Source organism: Dermacentor variabilis, chromosome 6 (genome assembly GCF_050947875.1).
Source record: "Dermacentor variabilis isolate Ectoservices chromosome 6, ASM5094787v1, whole genome shotgun sequence".
In the NCBI taxonomy this organism is placed as follows: domain Eukaryota; kingdom Metazoa; phylum Arthropoda; class Arachnida; order Ixodida; family Ixodidae; genus Dermacentor; species Dermacentor variabilis.
In genome coordinates this window covers 82,759,038-82,781,871 of record NC_134573.1, presented here as the reverse complement: position 1 = coordinate 82,781,871, position 22,834 = coordinate 82,759,038, and the positions used below count along the sequence as shown (strand labels likewise).

Below are 22,834 nucleotides of genomic sequence, written 5' to 3'. Positions count from 1 at the left end.
GGTGACGAAGCAGCTATTCGGTCTTTGTTTTGTTCCCCGATTCTCTGGGCACGTGCGCCGTCGATAGGAGAAACGGACGAGATTCAGTGCGAAAAGCGGTCGCGTCTCTTCCTTGTCGCTGCGTGCAACACTCTTGGGGCCCTATAACGCAAGACAATTCCAATGTCTTTTTATTCCCATCTCCTGACGTCAAATTTGCGTAACCGCCGACGTAAGCATCGGGCGGTGACCCGCAGCGTTGGCTCAACAGCCAGTTTGTAATTGGCTGCCAGGAGGCGAAGAGCACGCCCAAGTGGAGAGGGTTTCGAAGGAGCCGTGCCGGCGGCCTGAAGATACCCGGATGAAGAGGGTGGTGCCGGCGTCTACGATTGGTCCGCTTTCCCTTAGCTTGCGGTGCCTGGTTTAGAATCGCGGCGCCGTGCAACGGAAGGTTAAGAAGGCCACTAAAACGGATCCTCAGCAAAGAGTTGGCAGAGCGAGGTCGTAAGCGTGCCGAAAGTGCTCGAAAACGTTTTAGCAAAAGGTTTTATTATGCGCAAATAAACCCAAGTTTCTCACAGGTGCGAGTAGCCAGAATTGTTCTGTTCGGCATATTAATGCATCTTTAACGCGTACATGTCACTTTGACGCGGTGAGTGTTGGTGGTTTTGTGACGTCGCGTGGCAGGCAGGTCAAGTGGGCACAGCCTGAAAACTTTTGAACAATAGCCGTGGGCTAATGGCGAAAAGGTGTCAAACGAGAAATAACTATTTTTCTTTTGTTTGGTCCAATCATCCATAATGAGTATGTAGAGGTCATATCTGATGGAGAGCTATCGCGGTTTTCGTGATGTCGCGTGACAGACAGGCGAAGTGGCAGGGGCGCAGAAAGCTTCGATTAATCGCGGACTGATTGCAGAATTGGAATAGCAAAGCTTGGAATAGCTTTACGTTATAGCGCCCTTGTTCTTTATTATCACGACGATCAGTGGAACGCGTTGCTTTATTTAAATGCTGCGCCGTCTAACCAGGCCCGCGATAAACCACTGCGCATGCGCAGGTATAATACGGGGTTCGCAGCTTCGTGTCCTGCTCACGTGTTCTTGATCGTCACTCCCATGTCAGAATTTACGAATCTAGCCAGTCAAACATTGCAAGCCTCTGGTTTGCTACAGTGCTCGTCAGTTATATGCGCGATTTGTCAGGACATGAGTTTGCCACTCACACGAAAGGGCTTGGCAGCCACAAACGTTTGTTCAGTGATCTGGTTTGAAGCACCTTACAAAGGCAGCCCAGGTTTGAGGGCTGGTTATAAGTCGATAGTTGTAAAATCGCGCCGAAGTGCAAAAGAAAATGCTACTTCACATTGTTTTCGCGTGGAAAGGCCCCATTGATGAAAGGAATGCTGTAGCGGACGTCACATGACCGCGTAAGAAGCACTGCGATTTTGGATTGAGAATCCTTTGAAATCTGTGCAGCCTGAAGGAAAAAAAATGATCACGTGCTCTGTTGCATTCAGTGTTGAGTGTGGACATTGTACGACGGACAATGTTCAAGCAAACTCGTGTATCGTGAACATGCGGCCTTACTGTGCGTCTAGTAGAGTTGGTAGTGTCGCAGTCTAGTGACAACCCCCAGGAAAATAATTACTCTACTTATCCCTTAATATATAGTGAATATTTGTCACTTTGTTAGTCAAGGAGTTTTGAGAGCACCAAATAGGTTTCGTGCCTTTTCTCATCCCTATCGAAGCATGTGCACCAAGGTCGTCATAAAAGCCGGGCAACACGGGAGCGATCAGCAAAGTCTCTGGAAGCCGCAGGGATGTATCATGGCAGGAGACGAGAACCAGCTTTTCAGGTAAGTGGCAGTGAGCTCGACGCTGCCATTTTTGGAAATGGCTGTCATAGTGCTTCCTTATGGAGAATGCTTGGTGGTTTTCCAGAGAAAAAGTTGTTAGAACCTCTGGCAAACTGGCACAGGTCCATCGAGAGAAACAGCAGCTCCGTCCGAACTTATAAGTGGCCCCGCACTAGAGTCCGGCTTCGGTGGGCACAAGTGGTGCTACAGCCAGCATGGCTGACATTCGTTCATTTCACTTCATACAGGTCTGTAATGCCACTCGCCTCTACTCTAAACGTTCTAGCAATCGATGTCTTCTACTCCCGTGCCCCCAAGTGTTGTGCGATTTGAGTGACGAATGCTTTTTCGTAATATTCCAATTGCTTTGCTGTGGCGACATTGAAGCCAATCCTGTCCTTGACGACAACTCTCAAAAAGAAATCTTAGAGCTTTTAAAAGACTTCAAACTAAAGACGAGCAGTCTAACTCAGGGGCAGGCGGATCTGTTGACCGCCATCAGCGAAGTCAAGGAGGCACAGAAATCGCTAGTAGATAAGTGCTCCTTGATGGCTGAAAGGTTGCTAAAAGTCGAAGCCAGAACATGGTACCATTGACCGTATTGAAAATGCTGTTCATGTCTCGCAGAATCCTATTTGCGATATAACGTGACAGAACAACACCAACTTCAGCCTATGTGAGCTTGTAGGTCTCGCCGCAACAACCTTTTCTTCAGTGTAACTCATAATAACGAATCATGGAGCAAAAGTGACGAAAAGATTATCGGCCTTATAACACAACACACTGATAGCAATTTAACCTCAGAAGCAAGTGAACGGGCACACGCAGCTTAGGTGGACCCTATCAGGAAAATAAGTGCAGACCGCTCATTGTCAGGCTTTACTTTAACACTCGGGTCCTGTAAGATATCTGTAACCGAAGATTTCTCGTTTGCCCCTCGTCAGGCTCGCATATTTTGATTAATTTTGCTAAAGCATAAAAAAAAATAGTCGAATCGTATTAGGAGCCTGCTATCCCCCCTCCCCCTCCCAACGCCGCGTCAAGTTTCGTTGATGACTTACATGATGTCGTAAATGCTATTCGGAGCCGATATCCTTCCTCACCAATCATTCTTCTTGGAGACTTTATTTTCCGAACATCACGTGGTCGGATGGACTTGCACTACTTTAACCCGTTCTCGTCACACTGTCAGAATTTCTTAGACATGTGTGCATACTTTATCATGCAGATGGTAACGAAGCCTACCAGAGTTGTAGCAGGAACGTCTAGTACATTAGACCTTATTTTGCTTACACACCCACATCTCGTCTCAACACTCACGTACTTGCCTGGTTTTAGCGACCATCCGCTGCTTCGTTTCGATATTAACATTTCTTTTTACCGACACACGTAACAAAAGAAATTTATCCGCGACTACAAGAAAGCAAATTTTGATATTATTAATCAGGAACTGCGCACACATTTTGATGCCTACTGAGACGCATTCAGTGCGATAAAGCGTCAGCTTTGTTTAGCGAAGAGCTAAAGCGTCTTTCCACTAAAAAAAAACGCGCTTGTTTCATTGAGCAAAGTTACGAAGAACAGGAGATCACTGGGAAGCATATCGCAACGTTGAAGCCGACTACTGTGCAGCACTTTGTCACGCCAAATATTATTACTCTACTAACGCTGTCCCAGCCCTCTTATTAGGTAATCCTAAAGTATTTTGGAGAAGCATAAATGTGACGGAAATCAGTGTTATTTCTCCTAATGATACTGAAGATGAGCCTATACCACCCGAACGATGTGCCTCAGTGTTTAACAGTGTTCTTTCGGACAATTTTTTTCCTATCGAGTTGATAGTGTTAAATATATGTCACATCGTGATTATCCTTTGATGTTCCCTATCATGTAGGAGCACTCAGGAATAGCACACTTAAGATTCGCTAAAGCTTTCTTCGTCTTGGGGAACTGACAGTACCAAATCCAATTTCTAAAACAGACCAAACATTACTCATCTTTGTTTTTGGCTAAACTCTTTCAGCAGTCGCTTGATCATGGTACCTTCCCTTCTGATCGGAAGATTGGGAAGATTGAATTCCAGAATCGATTGCGCCTTTCTAGACTGCCCGAAGGCTTTTGATAAAGTTACTCATGTGCTGCATATGCAGGAACTTTCCTCTTTAAACCTTGACCATAATAAACTTACCTGGCTTGAATACTTCCTAATCAAACGCAGGCAGTATGTTTCTGTCAGCGGTCATGATTCAACCTTGACGTAGCATCAGGACTTCCGCAAGGCCCAGTTTCAGTCCATTACTTGTCATATACATTGACTTTCCCGATTGTGTGTCATCTTCAGTTCACCTATACGCCGATGACTGTGTAATGTATCGCGAGATTCGTGATAATGACCAGAAAATTCTACTGACTGATCTAAATAACATCGCCGCTTTGTGTAAAAACGTGCTCATGGAACTAAATCACAAGAAATGCAGGCTGATGACTCTTACAAGACGCGACGTGTGTGTGCCTGCATATGTGCTTAACCACGTCCAGCCAGAACAAGTTTCATCCTACCGTTATTTCGGTGTAACTATGTCATCTGACTTATCCTGTAAATGTCATATCGACTCCATAATCAATAACGCAAATCGTATGTTAGTTCGATCTAAGTTGGAATACGCTGCTCCTATTTGGCACCCATCAAATGCTACTCTTGTTAATTCGCTTGAAATGGTTCAGAATAATTCCACTCATTTCATTCAAACTACAATCGTACTTTAGCATAACTTTTATGAAAAGCAACTTGTGTTTAGCATCTTTATCACTGGGCAGAAAGGCTTTTCGCTCATGCCTATTTGTATTTCATCATCGTGTCCTTAGAAGTGAGCTCGTTCTAGCACCTAATCTGTAATCTCGAGTTGATCACCGTCATAAAGTAAGAGGGACATTTTCTCACACAAACAGGTTTTTATATCGATTTATTCCACACACAACGAATGACTGCAACCACCTTCCTGATGATATCGGGTCAATCGAAGACAGCGCACTCTTCTGCCGAACCTTGTTTGTTCAAACGGAACATTAAGGAATTGTCCACTGCACATTTCGCTTGCATTACTTCAACTTGTAGTAATCATTATTACTGTTTTTGCATGTACCCCAATCCCATCTATAATGTCTTGGCGCTTGAGGGTATGTGAAATAAATAAATAAATAAATAAATAAATAAATAAATAATAAATAAATAAAACAAATAAATAAATAAATAGATTTGTAATGGATGCACTGAACAGTTTCGAGGGTACAGTCTCTTCGTAACCGAGGAGGCAGGTGACGCAGAGCAGGAACAGCTGGTTGCCCGAACGGCTCACACTCGTGCCAAGCACTGGCGATCCGGCTGGCCCACTGGTTGCACAGCAGGCATGGAATAGACGATCTGGCTGGCCTTGTTCTTGTGCTCTTCTTCTTCATTACAAAATAAATAAACTCCATGTGGAGCTTAACACGTTGGCTTAAAGAAGCAATGTGAGTCGGTCGTAGCACAAGTTGTTCCACAATGTCTTCGACAGTCTTTAAATATGAGAAAGGTAATTAAACGAAACATGCGCAATAACTTTTCCTACACTGCGACATGCCTGACTATGGGTGTAGGTAGCCATCAGGCAGGTAAATATAAGATTAGCTGGCCTTTGTAAACCTGCACTTCCATAGTTTCTCTAGCCGTAAAGATGCGGAAATTCTACTCAGCATGAAGCACGCTGCAGTACTTCATTTTTATTCGTAGGCTTCGAAAAGATACGCAAACGAAGAGCAATTTTGACGGCCTTCGTGAAGTGCCAAGTGAGTCCTACACTGAAATTTCGCCTTAGCTAAGTTTACGTGAATGAAAATTTTTATTAAGCGAATTGGTTTAAAGCGGAAAGAAGTTTCTTTATGGTGGGGGCCAGTGAGCGTGATTCATGAAGTTGCTTGACAGCATTTTGCACATGGCGCATAATTCTGTCAGTTGTTGCGCGTGATGACAAGAAATGTACCCGAGACATAAGCGAAGCTTTGGGTAAATTGAACATTACATTTTATTATGACTACATATTACAGTTCAATAAACTGAGTTTTGCTGCTAATGATGACTGTGCTGATGTCAGCATGCATGGCTTACTGCGACGTTCGCTATGTTACAAGAAACCCAGTGTCTCCGGAACACAAATGATGCTATTAATAATTCGCACTGTTCATGAGGCCTTACTAACAAACACACTAAGCCACCTTGACTTTCTTGCGATGGAGTCTGCCGTGCGTCGACATATTAGTTGCCCACATGCCCACGTAGTTCGTGTTTCTTAATTATTACATATGTTCTTTCTGCTCTGTTTTGCTCTTCAGGAACAGCCGTGGAAAGATCGGTAAGACCGAAGCGAGCAGCGGCGTCGCGTCTTAGGTGACACTGGGTCACCGAAAACAAGCGACGCGACCGGGAGCAGAAGGAGGCGCTTGCTGGGAGCCGTAAGTTGTGCGGGGTTGCCTTTGAAATTAACGACACCTTGCTGCCGATGCTGGCTTCCCCAGACGTCACAGGTTGCAACGACGTATATGTAGCAGGTGGCCACGGTGGTCTTATTGGTCTGCCAGATTGGAATGAAAAGTAGCGCGTGCTATAGGGACATGGACGTTAATTCCTTGTCACCGAGTCGCGCTACACTTAATTCTAGTTGAATACGCTATGTGAGGCTGCAAATCTGTATACCATTGGTACCTCGACAGCACCTGACATGAAAACAGTGGACATGCAGATAAGGTACATTGTATCCTGGAAAATTTTGTTGCCTAAGTAAAACTCTTGCTTAGGCTATAGTTGGTTCATGCTTGAAGTAGTAAAGGCAAGGCGCAGAAGACCAGGACTCAGGAAGAACACAAACGACAGGACCAGGGTTGACAGCTTGTCTAATGTACATACGTGACGTAGCAGGACTTGCACGCGCAACGTTGCAGGCGCAGCGGAATTTGTCGCTTTATGCGTTTCTACTGAGCTCCCGCCGCGTTCGCTAACTAGCTTATGCAAGCAAGGCTATCAGCCACGTGCAGTGCTTTCATTCCAAAGGCCCCTGTGATGGCCCCTGTGGCCATCACAACGCACAGGGGCTGGTCTTTGTCTTGAACGGTACCTTTGTCAATATTCCGTACCCACACACTGCTGGCCAATTTTCAGGCATCAACCGGGCACTAACAGTTACGGTACGGTCGGCACGTCTTTCTCAACTACTATTTCAAACCTCTCCCCTCCCCTTCTGTCTCATGCAGCACATATATAGATTTTCGTAAAATTGGTCTTCCTGGTTTGCAGCCGTATAGATGTTCATATAGGCAATGTTGAATGTTGAACAGGAAATGTTGCGGTGCACTCCTTAACTATGGCGACAGCGGCCGCATTTTACTGTAGGAATTTCATCTATTTGTATAGATGTTCATATAGGGAGTGCTGAATGTTGAGTCGTTCCTTATTCCAAGAACTCTGGTCACTTTCTTCCTTCCAACGCACATATTCGCTATATCTGCAGAATAACCACAATGCTGAGTTATGCCGCCGTGACAGCATTTAATGCCGCTATAGCTGGCCCAAATCCTACAGCGGAACGGCTTCAAATGATGTAAAAGAATAGCCAGCACATAAAAAGATAGCTGGTGAACTCTATTGTACCAACTCCCAAATCTGGTATTCCTAATCTGAGATTTATTTCTGCGGCACTAACATACCACAGCCATTTTTGACTGGGGGTAGTGCAGGAGCAACGATGAGCAAATGTAGGGGACTCAAGACCAGAAAAATGAGTTTTGAAGTGGATTGGGGCAATGTCTCAGTACTATCAAACGTGGCAGGAAATTGCACGCGAAAGGTGAGATTTCTAATCGAGTGAGCGCTGGCATAATTGTTCCACAGTAGCAAGTTTTTAATGAGCACGAGCAGTGGAAGCTGTCTGCTGCATCAACTTTAGCCAGCACGAAGAGTGCTTTTCGACGCTTGCGCTTTCCTGACAAGTTACTTGCTTGCTATAAGCTTGCTTGCGAAGCATTGCTATAATGAGCATCGGAATCCGGGAACACCTTAAAATATATATTTAATCAGAATAATACGCATATCTACCCCTTTATTTGTCGAGACCCTGCCAGAAAGAAATGGCGAAACACTATCGCGAGAAGAAAGCCTCCTATTGCGACTCGTTTATGCCACATTCCTGCTAAAATACGATCCCAGACAGCATAAGAACATCTGAGGATGTCCTGAGTATGTCACTTTGAGGACATTGTAATGCCTTCTAACAGTCCAACAATTGCACTAGTCAAGTCTAGCTGCTTAAGTTCTTAGAATCGACAGGATGTCGTGAAAAAAACTTTCCCCAGCTTTTTCAATAAATTTTGAGTATGGTACTTTGAAGGGCTCGGTGGGTAGTACATTTTATAATATTGCTTAAAAACTTGCTTTCAAGCATTTTGCATTCAGTTATTAACATGTTCTGGAGAGGTTTTCTTCACGTAAGCACTCAGCTAGGAAACGCATAGGAGCAGCAAAGACACGATTATATAAGTCAGTGCAACAAAATTAGATGCAAGAGAATATTTTTATAGGCGCACTATGGGCATCAATTTGGTAATGTTAAAGGCAGGAACCAGTCAGTGAAATTGCATTATACGACAAACACAGAGGCTTTCCCTGAACATGTAATAGGCATTACGAGGGACTTTCCGAAAGTAAGTTCCGTCATTGTTTTGAAAATGGAAGATGGTGCACCCTGTTAAACAATCACCATGAGAGTCCACGCCTGTGACTGGTCCCATGGAAAGAGCGTAGCGGAGGAGGAATGACGCATGCACAGAGCGCCAAAGAAGAGAGTAGCAGCATACCGACGTGCCTCAGGTTATTCGAGTACAAATGACGATGGCAGACTGTCGTCTTCTGATAACTTGGCCGCCAATGGAAGTGCTTTTGTTATCCGATATGAACGGGCACGTGGGACTAGTGTGTCCGTCATCCATGAACGCCTACGGATTGGCTATGGGGAAGAGATTATGCGTCAGGCCTTCCAAAGCAGGGCACCGAGAAACAATGGTTTCTTCAAACTGATGGCACGCTACGACAACTGTCTGAATTTCGGTGTCGACTATGTGGAAAAATAGTGGAAGGTATAGTTCATGATGCCATGGGGTATCTATTTAGCAATAATGTTTCCATGTGAAAATAAACGATGAAACTCTTATTTTCGGAACGTCCCTCTTACACCGCGTTCATATGCGCCGTTGGACGAAGTAGATTCTGGCCCCCGTGCCATGTCCATGCTATGCAAGGTAGCTTACCCAAAAGGTCGCCGAATTTCTGGTCCTTGCAATTTCAGGCTTGCATCACAGCGATATTACTTTTGGCCGTACGCACACAGCTTCCGCGCTGCCAGCCTTCAAGTGAAGGTGGTGAATGTATACTTGCACCACCCTGCTACGCATGCTAACATTTCATGCCACTATCGGGTTGCGCAGTCCATACTGAAAACAGTGCAAATGACGCAACTAGCAAGATGATGACACAAGTTTCGACGCTCAACTTCAAGGTTTAATTTGCACTCTGCAAAATACAGTGCTAGCGAAACTGAGAACAAAGGAACACATAAATGGAAGGGAAGCCTTGCTGTCGTCCATACCGACCAAGCGGAATGACAAAACAGACGCACCATGGTCGGGAACATTAGCGCAAGACATTCAATGTCAGGTGTTGGTGCTGCTGGTGAAATAAATAGTAAAAAGACGCACATACCAGAAAGCGATTACGTAAAGTGTGTGCTCTGGAAATAGAAAAGTGGTTCTGCCGAGTAGAAAACAAGCTGGTCATTTGCTGGGGGGGGGGGGGGCATTTCTCGTGACATCGCTGTATCGTGCCTTCTGCACCCAAACAGCCCAAGTTACTTGAACGCCAAAGTATTGTGAACGTGTTTTGGCGCAATGGATGACACGTTGAAATACTAAAGTACAACTTATAATGCAGCACTTTCAAGCTCCCCTGAAAAGAATATATGTACTTCCTGCCGAGACCGACGGGCCATGCTGTGATGTTTAACACGCACAGAAAAGACAAACGCACTTACATGCGATAGGGGAATTGCATCAGCTCACGGTGACACTTTTCATGAAATTATTTACATGAGAACCTGAGTTCATGATCCAGCTCGTAAGGTTTTGATTCCAGACAAGAGTGTAATTTGTGGCTGTTGGAGCGTAATAATGAGTGACTGGCAGATTTCGTGATGCATTAGGTTTGCCCTCCGAAAGTGGCAGGTTGTCGAGAACTAAGAAACAATCCAATCTCACGACTGTTATTTCTTTCTGCTTTTGAGCTGTGAGAGAGGCGAATAGTTCTCTATACACCGCTCAGCGATTGAAACGCAGTACTCAGACATCATGGCGGCTGGCGCCATTTGCGCCACCAGTGATCGCTGGGTGATTGCTGAGGAGGCCGAATAAATTTGATACATTTGAATACATTTGAACACATTAGCCCGGCACAGCAGCTCGACGTGCTGCCCATTCGACCGCAGTCTACCCAGCGAGCCACGTCGGTTAAAGAAAACGGTTAGACAGAAACAACACATAGATACGTAGATTCATTCATATGTACATACATATATGCATAGCCCCCGTACAGTACGTGAGGTACCATAAGAAGGCTAACGCATTACAATGTATGTACATGTGGCGTCAACCGAGTGAGAATACCGGTAGCTAAGGCCACTTCCGCGGTGGCATGCGCATGCGCACCGTGACCTTACACCTATATGAGTTTATACTGACGTAATGATTCCGGAATGGTGCGTCATCTATCTGTTCCTTGAAGAGGGTGTTAGCTTACGTCGTCCTTGGTGCGTTTTAGTTCATCGCTCTGTAATCTACTCTGGCATTAACGATGCTCGTATTTCAGATATCCGGTATACACGTCCACCACTGCTTGGCTTTGGAGGACGAGAGAGGTCTAGACCGTTTTATGTGGTTCGAGACGTGAGAGTTGCAGCTCGACTGTTCTTAGGAGACGCTTTCTAGTTTTATTTTCAGTAATACCAGTCTTCAATGGAGAATCCACTTTTTCTCATTTATCCTTGAAATTCAAAACTTCGGGCAGGGTTCGACTCCAACGCGAAGCGCTGAACCTTCCTATTTGGCGCTGTTTGGCGGTGCTGTACATAATTGGATTGCCAGATTTATGTTAGGAAAGCGTTTTCTAACAGTACCTTTCGTTTCGTTATTGTTTTAATGGGGTTTGTTAGTGATGTGATGGCAGCGTCACCATTATCATGCATTATGCGCCACCATCTTGCCAAAGAGCACTATATTTAAACCGCGACTCCGAGCTCAGCGCCGCAACGTTAGAACCATTAGGGTACCGTGGCAAGTGCTTCACGCTTGAATTGAACGTGGTGCAAATAATTTTCTTTTGTTCAGCTTGCTTTCGGTGAATTTCGTGAAAAGACACGATTTACTGTTTGCGAAACTGCAGGCTTCCAGAGAACTTCGTCGCGGAACGTAGGCGCCCAGCCCTAAGCGAACGGCGACGGCGTACAAAGCCTGCAGTAGGATACCGAAGACTCCACGATCCAAGGGAGCTAAGACCCCGCTAAGAATGGTACGTTTGTCGTGATCACCTAGGAACTGACTGGCGTGTAGTTTCCTCGATGTTGCGGCACATGAGTGAGCACTGCTTTCACTGAGTATTGCAATACAAAGGTGCTATGCAGGAAGGTCCGAGTTTGTCCGTCACCGCGAGCTCTTGGGACGCCCTCATATGAATGAGCTAATGTATCCAGATATGTAATGAAACCGTCGGCACGCCTCCTATTTCATTCTAGCTTCAATCTAGGGTTATCACAACTTGGACGTTACCACATGGGTGGCCAAAAAGTTACGTGGTCCAACCATGGGCGGAGAGTTTTCATTTTTCTGGGGCAGTGGGAGGGGGGGGGGTGGAGGGCGTGCTGGGGCCCGACGAGCTCTCCGAACCCCATAGAGAAAGAGAGAGAGAGAGCAAATGATAAGTGAAAGGTAGGGAGGTTAACCTGGACTGAGCCCGGTTGGTTACCCTACACTGGGGAAAGATTGAAAGAACAGAAAGTCCCCTGGGGATATCGTTCGGTCACTTAGTCCGGATGACAGACGTTGACTCAATCCGGTGGCTTTAAAATATCGCAGCAGTGCTTTTGTGGCCTTATTTAACTGCGATATGCGAGGCCATGATCCCAAGATGCTGTTCAAGGTGAACGGCTAACTGATTGAGAGCTATGCAGAGGTCATGTCTTTCATTTTGAAAGATGTGCAGTAGCGCAGATGTTTATAGCTTCCTCAACACCACAGGCATTGCACTCGGCGCTATCAGCCATTCCAATAACAAAACGATATGCATTGGTGAATGCGACGCCCAAGCGTAAGCGGCACAGCATTGTTTCCTCACTACGCGGAAGTCCTGGTAACAACCGCATTTGCATAGATGGATCGAGGGAATGCAATCGATGTTGAGTGAATTCACGTGTGTGCCACTTATCCAATGTCATATGGTGCGCTAGGTTGCTTAACTGTTGGGATGCTTCAGTCCGCGATAAAGGTACAGAAACAAGGGTTGCTCCTTCGTGTGCTTTCCTAGCAGCTTCGTCAGCGAGGTCGTTGCCGGAGATACCGCAACGGCCAGGCAGCCACTGAAACACGACGTCGTGTCCTTTTTGGCGATCATATAATATATATATATATATATATACGGCCCTCCGAGGTGCTGTTGATTATATTAAACAACCGGCTAATCGGTGGGCGGTATTCTGAGATTCGAAGGCGGCCTTACAATGTCTTCTGTCATCTCTTCGTCGCGAGTCCTGTGAACTCGTGTCGGAGGCACGGGTAATGCACCTGCCTGCCTCCAAGAAGCCTCATGCGCGGGTCCAGCCACGGTCTCCAGTCAGGCGAATTCTAGCGGAGTCAGCCACCACTCTAAGCCAATCCAGCGCGAATTTCGAGGGGGTCCACGCTCCGCGAGAAAGGGGCAACGTCGGGCATTGAGGCAACGGACCAAGGCATGTTCTGCGCATACACACGCGACTTTCCAAATCATCGACTGGCACTGCGTGAGCTGCCCGAGAGCACTGGCTGAAAGCTTATTGTCCGCAATGAAGAGCAGGGATGAGTGAACACTGCGGTAGAGACGCGCTGCTTCGAATACGATAAAGCAATCCGGGGAACGCCCCGCGGCCATTCCGGCACCGCTTCACAGATTAGGTGTTCCATACGAATCAGAATGGCCCGATTCCGCCGGTCTGAAAGAACGCGCGGATATGCGCTAATAGCCAGAGGCCCCCCCGGAGCGACAAGACGCGCCGCCATCTCGGCCGTCAGCGCGCATCCCGTGAAGTAGTGATGGAAAGAAGTGCATTCCACGCTACACGAGCATATATTAGTAAGGGCGAGGCCAAATCGGTGCAGGTAGTAAAGAAATCTACCGTGTCTCCTAATTATTCGTACTAAAGGTATGAACGGAGGGAAGTAGGCAGGGATCGCCGAGATGGTTGGGACCCATAAGCACGCTTCTGTATCAGAATTGTCCTACTTCTAATCTCGATACCAATCGCACTCCGCTTGCTTGTGAAACTGGCGTCGGATAGAGCGGTTGGACATTCTAGCGTGGCGTGGCAGGCCACAACGCACCGCAGCCGATGCCGCTTCCATCAGCCAGTTCGTTACCAAAGACGCCGCGATGTCCGCGCACGTGGTACAGACCCCGCAGCGCCCGCTTGATCTGCACCACACGCGCATCACTGAATAGAGATTAACGCGGCCTATGAACCGCGAGGCCGTCAGGTACTTCAGCGCCTCAGTGAAGGCAAGGGTCTCTGCACAGTAGGCACCGCTCGCCTGTTCAGTTCTAAACCTACCCACCTTCCGAAGACTGTAGTGGGGACGCATCACCACGTATGCTACCCCGGAAGAATTCCGTATGAATCGCCTGTGTAAACATGTAATGCCGGCTCAGTGGACTTAAGTGCTGCTTCGGATGCCGTAAGATGCGTGAAAAGGAACCTGCTTCCTTGCGCCGGGTGGTCTTGCCAGAAGTCGCAAGAGTATTCGTTATTGTCAGGATTATAATACCTCGGGCCAAAACTTGCAAATCGGCGAAGAGTGAAGAGGTGAAATTCCGATCGAATGCGTCCTAATTCAAGCGGCAGTGGCGGCGCCCGCAATAGAACCTGCATTGCTGCCGTTCTTGTTGTGCGATATGCACCAGTAAATGAAATTAAGGGCACCCTATGGAGCGAGACCAACGTAGACTTTAAAAAGCTGTCCGGGAACTCAGACCGCCAAAGCGGAGCGGCATAGGTGAGGCCATGCAGGGAGAAGCACTTGGCGATATAAAGTTCGAATTGCAAGAGCGCTGACAGCGTAGTGCATTTGAAAGTAGGCTATAATTTTAGTTGCAGGTAGTGAACATATTCTTTGAAACCTAATCGTGAATCAAAAACAACGCCTAATGGTTTCATTTTGTCATGCTGCAGGCTACCGTAACCTATAACCACACGAAGGGCGTTATACCCCTCAATGCTCTGCATCCATTAGGAGACGCCACATAGAAAGATTTGGCTGGGCTAATTTCCACTCGAGCGTCTCATGCTCAGCGATCTACCGCTGACAGGACTACCCCAGCAGTACGCTCGATGGCAGCACGGTTCCTGCCCGGTATCAAAATGAATGCGTCGTCCGCGTATGCCTCTATCACGACGCCCGACGGAACAGGGATGTAAAGCAGGCCGCGAATTACTATATTCCACAAGAGCGGGCTAAAAGGTGAACCCTGCTGGCTACCAAGCGTAGTCTCGGCTGAAACCTCCCCAACCTGCGACCGGTATACTAAGAAGCGATTGCAGAAGCTTCGTGGTAGGGCAAAAAAATTACGCGGCATCCGCGTTCTTGCAAAAAATACAACACGACACTGTAAAATAATTAACATCCTTAAAAATTAAAAAGGATGTAAATGTGTGTGTAACTCACACCCTTAAGGTGTGATTCATATAACTGACAGCCTAGGGTGTCAGTTATAGACACATTTACACCTTTTTTTATTTTAAGGGTGAAAATTACTTTATAGTGCAGTGGGTGCCGCACAGAATCAAACGTGCCCTTAAAATCAATTGCCACAACAATGGCCGGTGTTTTGTGCTCGAGCCACGCCAGACGCTCGTGCAAGGCGTGAAAGGCCATGACGGCACTCCTCCCATGCGTGAAGCCAAATTGAGGGCGATGGTGAAGTCTGTGGGAAGTAAGAAATACAAACGTGAATTTAAAAGCGGTTCTAATATTTTGCCAAATAAGGAATTCATGACTATAGGCCGGTAGGAAGGTGTCTGTTCGCGTGGCCGGTCCGGTTTATATATAAATATCACCCTACCCTGCCGCCAGATTTTCGGAAAATGCCCTAGTTTAAGTGCCGAATTAAAGATAAGTAAGAAAAATCTGGGATGAAAGGGGAAAAGATGCTTCACCGTGGGAAGAGAGATGGTGTCAGTGCCAGAGCAAAGTGAGCCGACACAAGAGGTGGTGTATATCGCGTGTAGCCAAATGCAATAGACGTCTCAGAATAACTACTGCAGATTCAAATTCAGCAATCCGTGTGTCACTACGTTGCTTGAATGCTATTCATATTGCCATCGGCATTCACTCCGTTTATATATTCACGCAGGTATTTGCCTGAAGATGATGATGAGTTAATGGCATCCCCTCTGAAACGGGGCGGCGACAAATAGCGACCTGAGTTAATCAGGTATGCTACACATGCTTTTCATTCTAGCATTCTTCTATACATCACCTGAATCTTTTTTTTTTCTTCCTGAAAACTCGTCTGTAACGGATTCGGTCGTCTCAATCCCTTCCCTGCTTTTTCCCCCCATTACTCCAAACGTCTTTGCTGGATGGATGGATGGATGCTATCATATTGCCTCATGCCCTACTTATCTCAAAAAAGAAAGACCACGATGAATTTCCATAGCCCAATTTTCTGAACTCCTATTGTTAACTTTGTTTTTGTACGCCTCCGTTGTTTGTCGTTTCGCTACTTTTCTTCCACCAATCTTCCGATCGCCTCGTACTAATCTCTTGTGCGGACATGCTTTTACCCTGCTCTCGCTGAACCCAAGGGCTTCAAGGAGGCCAGGCGTGCTTAAATCGACCGCTCTGGGCAGATATCTTCGCATTCTAATGAAACATGACCCATCGTTTCCCTAGCTTTGCCGCAGCAAGCACATGCTCCTTGTTCCTTTCTATATAACTCGCTTTATAAGTGCGTGTTTTAAGGCATCCTGATCTCGCTTCGAAAAATGAGCTTCCCTTTGAGGTATCATAAATTGTTTCTTTCCTGATTTCGCTTTTTCCTCTTAAGTAGTCACTCATAGCAGGCTTCTTTTCCATTGCCGCCACCCATGAGATTATCTCAGCCTCTAGGATTTTGTGCTTGAAGTTCTTTGTTGCTGCGTTGCTCACCCATTCCGCATGCTTGTGGTAAGCTTCCATGGTTCATCTCCTCCACTGTGAGCCGATTTCTTTCCGGTACACATGCAAACACTCTCGCAATACGTTTACTTTCTTTCATATTCCTCAGTCGCTCTTCGAAATCCATCTTTCTTCGAGGTTCCCTCACTTCAAAAATTTTCGAGCGCATATCGCCATGCACAGCTCCATTGAGTTCTTCCGGGGAGCGCCCAATACGAGGCGTCCCACTAACCTTTGGTTGCTACCGTGCCCTGATTGTATACCCTCGCTTCAAGCAAACAACCGCATTTCCAACTGCAAGTCCTGGAAGCGTTACACTTTTAAACATACCGCGGAGCACCTCCTACCTATCGTATCGCATTTTCTTCCCTTTCGCCATTATTGTTTTCTCCTGTGTTTCCAGTACCTCCGCGCTCGCCTCCGCAGGATGGATGGATGGATGGAAGGTAGGGGTGAAACGGGTGATGGCAGTTGCCACCATGCTCAGCCTTTTCAACAGATACGCGGAGGCGAGTGCCACCTGTTAGTGGTGCAAGGAACTCAGCGGAGATGTCACGCGCGTCCTCCGCTCTGATTGGTTGGCCTGTTCGGCTAGAGGACTGCCACGCAGCAACCAAGGTTACAAAAACCCGGCGAGGTTCGCAAAGCTTCGCTTTTAAAATTTCTTGTGTATTTTTATTGCGCACCTTATGTTCAATTTGCATGCATTTTGTAATGGACGAGATGTGCACAGAATGTGTTTCAAAATAGTACATTATGCGTTGTACCGCGAGGGAACTGTGGATATCGAGAGATAACGCCCGAAAGAGGAGATGTACCAATGGCGCGCACGGGAAGACGTGGCAAGCGACTTGAACCGAGTGCGTAGATAGATAGCGGGACAGTCAGCATATCGGGATTTTGTTAGATTCCGTTGACAACTATAGTTAGGCAGTATTTTACACTCCTGTAACACTAGAAGGCGAAAGCCTGCCGCACACTTGGCAATGCGTCGTCTCGCATCATCATGTCTTTGCCCATATATCATGGGAACTTATTGGATATGCGAGTTAGTAAGGTTGTAAAGTATTATGAAGTAAAACTAAATAAAGCAAGGCGAATGCTCTCCACATGCCGCTCGATTGAAACGAGCATCGGTTAATTGGAATTTTAGCCAGAATTAAATGGCTGACCGCGACATCTTATCATCCAGTTTCGTACAGGCACTGTAGTATATTTTACCGCTTTTATCATTGACACTGCAGAGAAATTCATTCTACAGACAAGCTGTGGCTGATGTAGAAGAGTTCCCTGATGGAGTGATCATTGCAGAGATGGGCGAAGGAAACAAAACAAAGCATGAGGCACACTGCGTGGATCACCCACTGTGAAAAAGCTCGTCTAACTTAAACATGTCAAATCGCATGGCAGGAAGATGCGACGACAGGAACGAAGGGCAAGTTGAGCGATGTCCCTCTCGGCCATAATTACACGTACATAAGAGGCACGATTGATACAAATAAAGACATGCCAGTGATATACATTAAAATTAAGGGCAAAGGCACATATCCGTTGCTCCCGGTCGACCGGGCCGGCGCTCTTGACCCTGCGAGCGCGTGTCTGGCTGGCTCCATGCATTATAGGGAGTGATTCAAAAAATACACAAATAGAAGAACGCAATGAATTCGATATTGAATGCAGGCCGAACGATGCTTAGGACGGTGCTTGTAGCATGGCCCAGCACCGTGACGGTGCGGGAGCTTGGCGCCGTCTCTCTTCGAGCCAGACGCGCGTTTTTAGAGTGCTCCACGCGCAAGCCGTGCATGCGCCGTGGGTAGCAGAACGGCGAGACAGCGCCAATCGCTGTGGTGCAATCGCACCTCGAATGTTCGTAATTTGCTATTGCAATACTGTTTGTCATGACGAGTATGCGCCTGATTACGCCGTCTCTGTACTCTTCGTGGTCGCGAGTAAGCCTTGAATTTACTACTACTATTATCGGCGCGGAGGAGGTTGCGTCAAAATCGCATAGTGAAAATCCCCGTGCCTGCAATTACCGCGAGGTGCTCCTGCTACCGTGTGCGTGCCAGCGCTGCAAAACGAAGACGATGACGATGGCGATGAAGGCACGTGCCTGATATTGCAATGGCACGGGGAAAAGACGTGGAAGAAGAGGCGCACGAGAGAGTCTCGTGGCTCGAGCGTGGAACGTTGAGGCGGCGCCATCGGGGGACATGGTGGCGGCTCGAGGAAGGCAGCAGAGGAGGAAACAGCAGCAGAATGTCGAACGATAGACCGTAGCTTTTGCCTACTGTTCTACGTCTGAAGCTGACGTCTCCGCAGCCATTCTGCTCTTGTACCGCCATCCTGCAGTTCCTTCGTGAGTACGTAAATTGTCTGGGCGTCCGTATCCAGTTGCAGAACCTCATCCACTGCAGACAATCGACGCCTGCATTACATTGGCCGTGGAACTACTTAGACACCCGTAGTGAAAAGGTAGTGCAATTATTTTTGACTTAACATCGAAATGTGTTTGCAGTTGATGTTCTGTTTATGGGCGATGTTTTTGAATACTTGACAGATATGCGTTTGCGTGTTTGTGAGCGACAGAGAAGGTACGCTACGCGTTTCTTTAAAAGTGTGCTCGTATTGAACCGCTTCGAGGACACGCTACGGTGGATAAGCCTAAACCATGAACGCCATTTACAACGCGGTGTCCATAGCGTAGTAACTTAAGAATGACTCTCACAAAGGTTGTGGGTGCACTAATGGACTATTTATTGAATCGGAGAAATCACCACATTTCATGAACGTCTTTGTCATCAAAGCAGATAATCATTCGTTAGTTTTTGTTTACGTAAGACTAATTATGGGTTACTTTCTTTGCACGCTTTGAGCAGAACCCCTTCCAGGAGGATCGGGGAGACGCGACGGGAGCGAACAGCGACAATGCTTGGTGCAACGGAATGGCGCCGGCGCCGGCTCATTGGCTCGTGGCGAAGCACGCAGGTAAGTTTGACACGGCCGTTTTTGGAAACTCCCGGCGCGATATATGCTACCACTGCCTGGCTGGCTTAGCCTGACGGGATAGCGTCGTATACGTACTTATGGATTTTGACAGATTCGCTGGCGAACCCTGGCTGCCGCTCTTAATAATTTTTTTTACAATATGGGCGTTCGTTATTGTTAAAGGGTAAGAGGAGCGCCAAATCGTGGCAAAGAGTTCCTAAAAATGTATCGCGTGTCCCTCCCACGGAGGCAGCTTCACACGTGCGTGCCCTTTAGCGGCAAATATCTTTCAGCAAATACCCAGTAAGGCAAGAAGCAGTTTTCCTGAAGCACTATACCACTAACATCGACTCTACCTATGTCACGTGATGTCTTCTGTTGCGAACTCTCGCCCACTCCTGCATTCAGTAACGCTGCTATCTTTCTTCGCTCATATTGCTCCATATTTTTAAACGCCGCACGGTTGCTCTGCGAACCCCTGCGCTGTCAGGGGAACACAGTGAAGTAAACAATAAACAAGGCGCTCTCAACCGTTTGAGAGCGCCTTGTTCTTTTGTGAGTACTACGTGGTTGACGGGATGTTTTATTGTATGAGTGAACTTGCAATTTGTATTTCTATTTTGCGTTATTTTTGTGTACGTTACATTGTACGCTCGTAATGTGTGATTTCAAATGTGACCATGTATTATAACCCGTTTTTTTGTCGTTATGTAACTGCCCCGTGTATGGGGGGCCTACGGCTCTGTCAAGCTGTCATTCATGACAGCTTTTACTGCAGGTCTCCCGTGTCGTGTACTTTTACGGGACACAAATAAAGACATTATTATTATTAACCGTGCGTCAAGCCTAGCACTTATCGGGGACGACGGCGCTTCCTTTCGGTGTGCCACCGCCAAAGATGCTGACTCACTGTCAAGCCGATGCCTACAGCCGCAGCCGCTCGCTTCGCCACGGTGCGCGCGCAGGGTTCTTTCGCAGGAACCGTGATTGAGAGCACTGGAATACGATAGCGCATGAGCGAAGTCACGTGGTTATATTTCATATTTCGAGGAATTTCTTTAAATGCCGCAAAAAAATTGCCACGCAGCATGTACGTTGCCAAAAAATTGCATCAGTCGTTTCTGAATCCCCTGTACAACGCAATCAAATGCGCTTGGCACTATCGTGAAAACTTTTTTGCATGTTTCATCTTAATTAACTATTTAAGCAGAATATTGAAAACCTCATAAGGAGCGCCACATGACGGAAAACCATATGTCGTTGATTTCATTCAGACGCGACTAATCACTTTCTTAAAATCCTTGGTTCAAGTTACGTGAAACGCCCTGTAATATGGCTTCACCCAGTTGAGCGTCAGCAATCTATGGTGCGCGCAAAATCACTCGCATTGTTTTTATACCTTAACCGCCTTCTGCGCTTTGCAGAGAAGCCAGTTGGAAGTGGATGGGCGAGGCCGGGCAGCTCGGCAGCGAACAGCGGCAGTGACCAAAGCAATGGTGTCGCGGAGACCATTGCCTGCACTCCACCTTCCGCGAGGGTGAATGCCGTCACGGACGATAAACGCGACCCGCGCGAGACCGAAGCGAACAGCGGTTGTTTCTGAAGCCACACAAGGATACCGAAGACAGTGTGCACGGCTTAGGTGAAGGCCAAGCCTGCCAAGAGCAGTAAGTTTATCTTGGCCGCCATTCAACTTGCTTGCTTCTAAAATTCTGCAATGTTTTAGTACATCTCGTTGGACGAGTTGGTCACAATTAATCTTCGCGCCTAGTACTCAAGATGAAAAGTTTTAGTACAGGATGATTGATGCCGCTGCGTCTTTCGAAATGGGTATTGTAAGCTTCCTGGAGATTTATCTTACCTAATAAATATTATTAATTATCAGTTATTAGCTCAGTGCATCAACACCTGAGGTGACAACAAAAAAAATTCCCGCTATCCATCTGGCACTGATTTTTGCATCTAGCGTTCAGCCGCAGACAGTCGAAACCGGAGGCACCGAGATAGCTGCAAGGTCCTATATTTCGAACCGCCGACAATGTTTGCAATGTCAAAGATACGTCAAAGGGGTCATTTGGGCGAGTTGGTTATGCATTGCTGTAAGATTTAAGTATGCGTAACTGTAATTACCGCTTTGTCTGTCTTGTATCCCCATTGTATCGTCTGCGTCTTCAAGCGCAAAAACCTGTTCGTAGTCAAAGACATGGCCTCACCTCAGCGAAATTTGGTGTCCAAGCTATGACTGTGTGAACGGTGATGACCACGTAGTGTTTTCAGTATCCTGTTCAAACTGGGAAAAAAAGATATCATCAGATTAAAAGATAGACAAAAGCTAGAGTTAGAGTTAGAGATTAAAAGTTAGAGTTAGAAGGAAACATAATTAGGTTGGGGAAAAACTTTTAATATGTAAATATGGCATGAGTTTGCATGAAGACTTAAATTTTTATCGTTCTTGTATCGCGTTATTGTACTATGAAATATGTGGCAAATGCAAATGCGTGCAAATGCAAATGCAAATGCGTGAAAGACAGCAAAAATTACTTAGGAGGGTACAATATAGCTGAAATGAGAACGAGTATAGGTACTTAACTGTAGAATTACGTGTCGCTGGACGTAATAAGTTCTGGCAGTTATGTCGGTAACCTGACCCGAGGGACTGACATAGAGTTCTGGTCGTGTTATCGACCAGCTTGCATCGCACCGATATGACTGCTCGCAATCCGTGGTCACATTGGCGTTGACAGCCTTCGATTGACATTCATGAATGTTCTTTTGCGCCGCACGGCTACCACTGTTCACCATTCAAGCCGGCAACACGTAGTGGAGTCCATAGGGAAAACAGCGCAAAAGACTCCAGCAAGGAGGACAACGACACAGATGTCGACTGACAACTGGCGTTTTTTTTGCACTCGGCGAAGTGTAGTGAAAGAAAATTGAGAACGCACGAAGGAACACATTCACTGAAGAGGCAATCCCTGTGGTCGTCGACACTTGCAAAGGCGTCATGACGCAAAACTGCATACGCTTCGCGGTTACAATGTACCATGGCCGGAGACGGTGGCACGATGAGACCCAGGGGATACAAGACATGCAAGATCATTGGTTGCTACTGTGCAACAAAGCAAGTACGCACGCGAGCGTTTGGTAACAAAACGGGTGATTTTTCCGCCTGTGAAATAAGCCCTCAGGTCAGTGGTATCAATTCTAGGGAGTTATCCCTAGATATATAGATTTGCTGGAACCGATTTGGGGGTCTGGCGTCCTTGTGGCAACATCCAATAATTAAAAAAAAAACACTGAGAGCAGTTTCCAACGACGGATCTGTACACCTTAGCCCTTTGTACCGTGATTATACTTTTTCCATTCCTACTATTGTGCCTTTCGTCGTAGGCTGGAACGGCATCAACCACTTGCGCAATCAATATTGTAAAAGAAAAAAATTAAATCGTTACACGATGCGGCCTCGGTTATACCGC

The 22,834-nt window shown here is 46.6% G+C and overlaps 1 protein-coding gene across 1 annotated transcript in view; it reads left to right on the top strand.

Moving 5' to 3' along the window:
- Positions 1-22,834, top strand: part of LOC142584899 (uncharacterized) — a 123,305-nt gene that overhangs the window by 93,922 nt on the left and 6,549 nt on the right. Inside the window, exons 6-10 of the mRNA XM_075695231.1 lie at positions 1,731-1,838; positions 6,207-6,326; positions 11,353-11,478; positions 19,250-19,358; positions 20,783-21,025. Coding sequence (XP_075551346.1) covers positions 1,731-1,838; positions 6,207-6,230 — 132 coding nt within the window. The 3' untranslated portion in view covers positions 6,231-6,326; positions 11,353-11,478; positions 19,250-19,358; positions 20,783-21,025. The remainder of the gene's footprint in view (positions 1-1,730; positions 1,839-6,206; positions 6,327-11,352; positions 11,479-19,249; positions 19,359-20,782; positions 21,026-22,834) is intronic.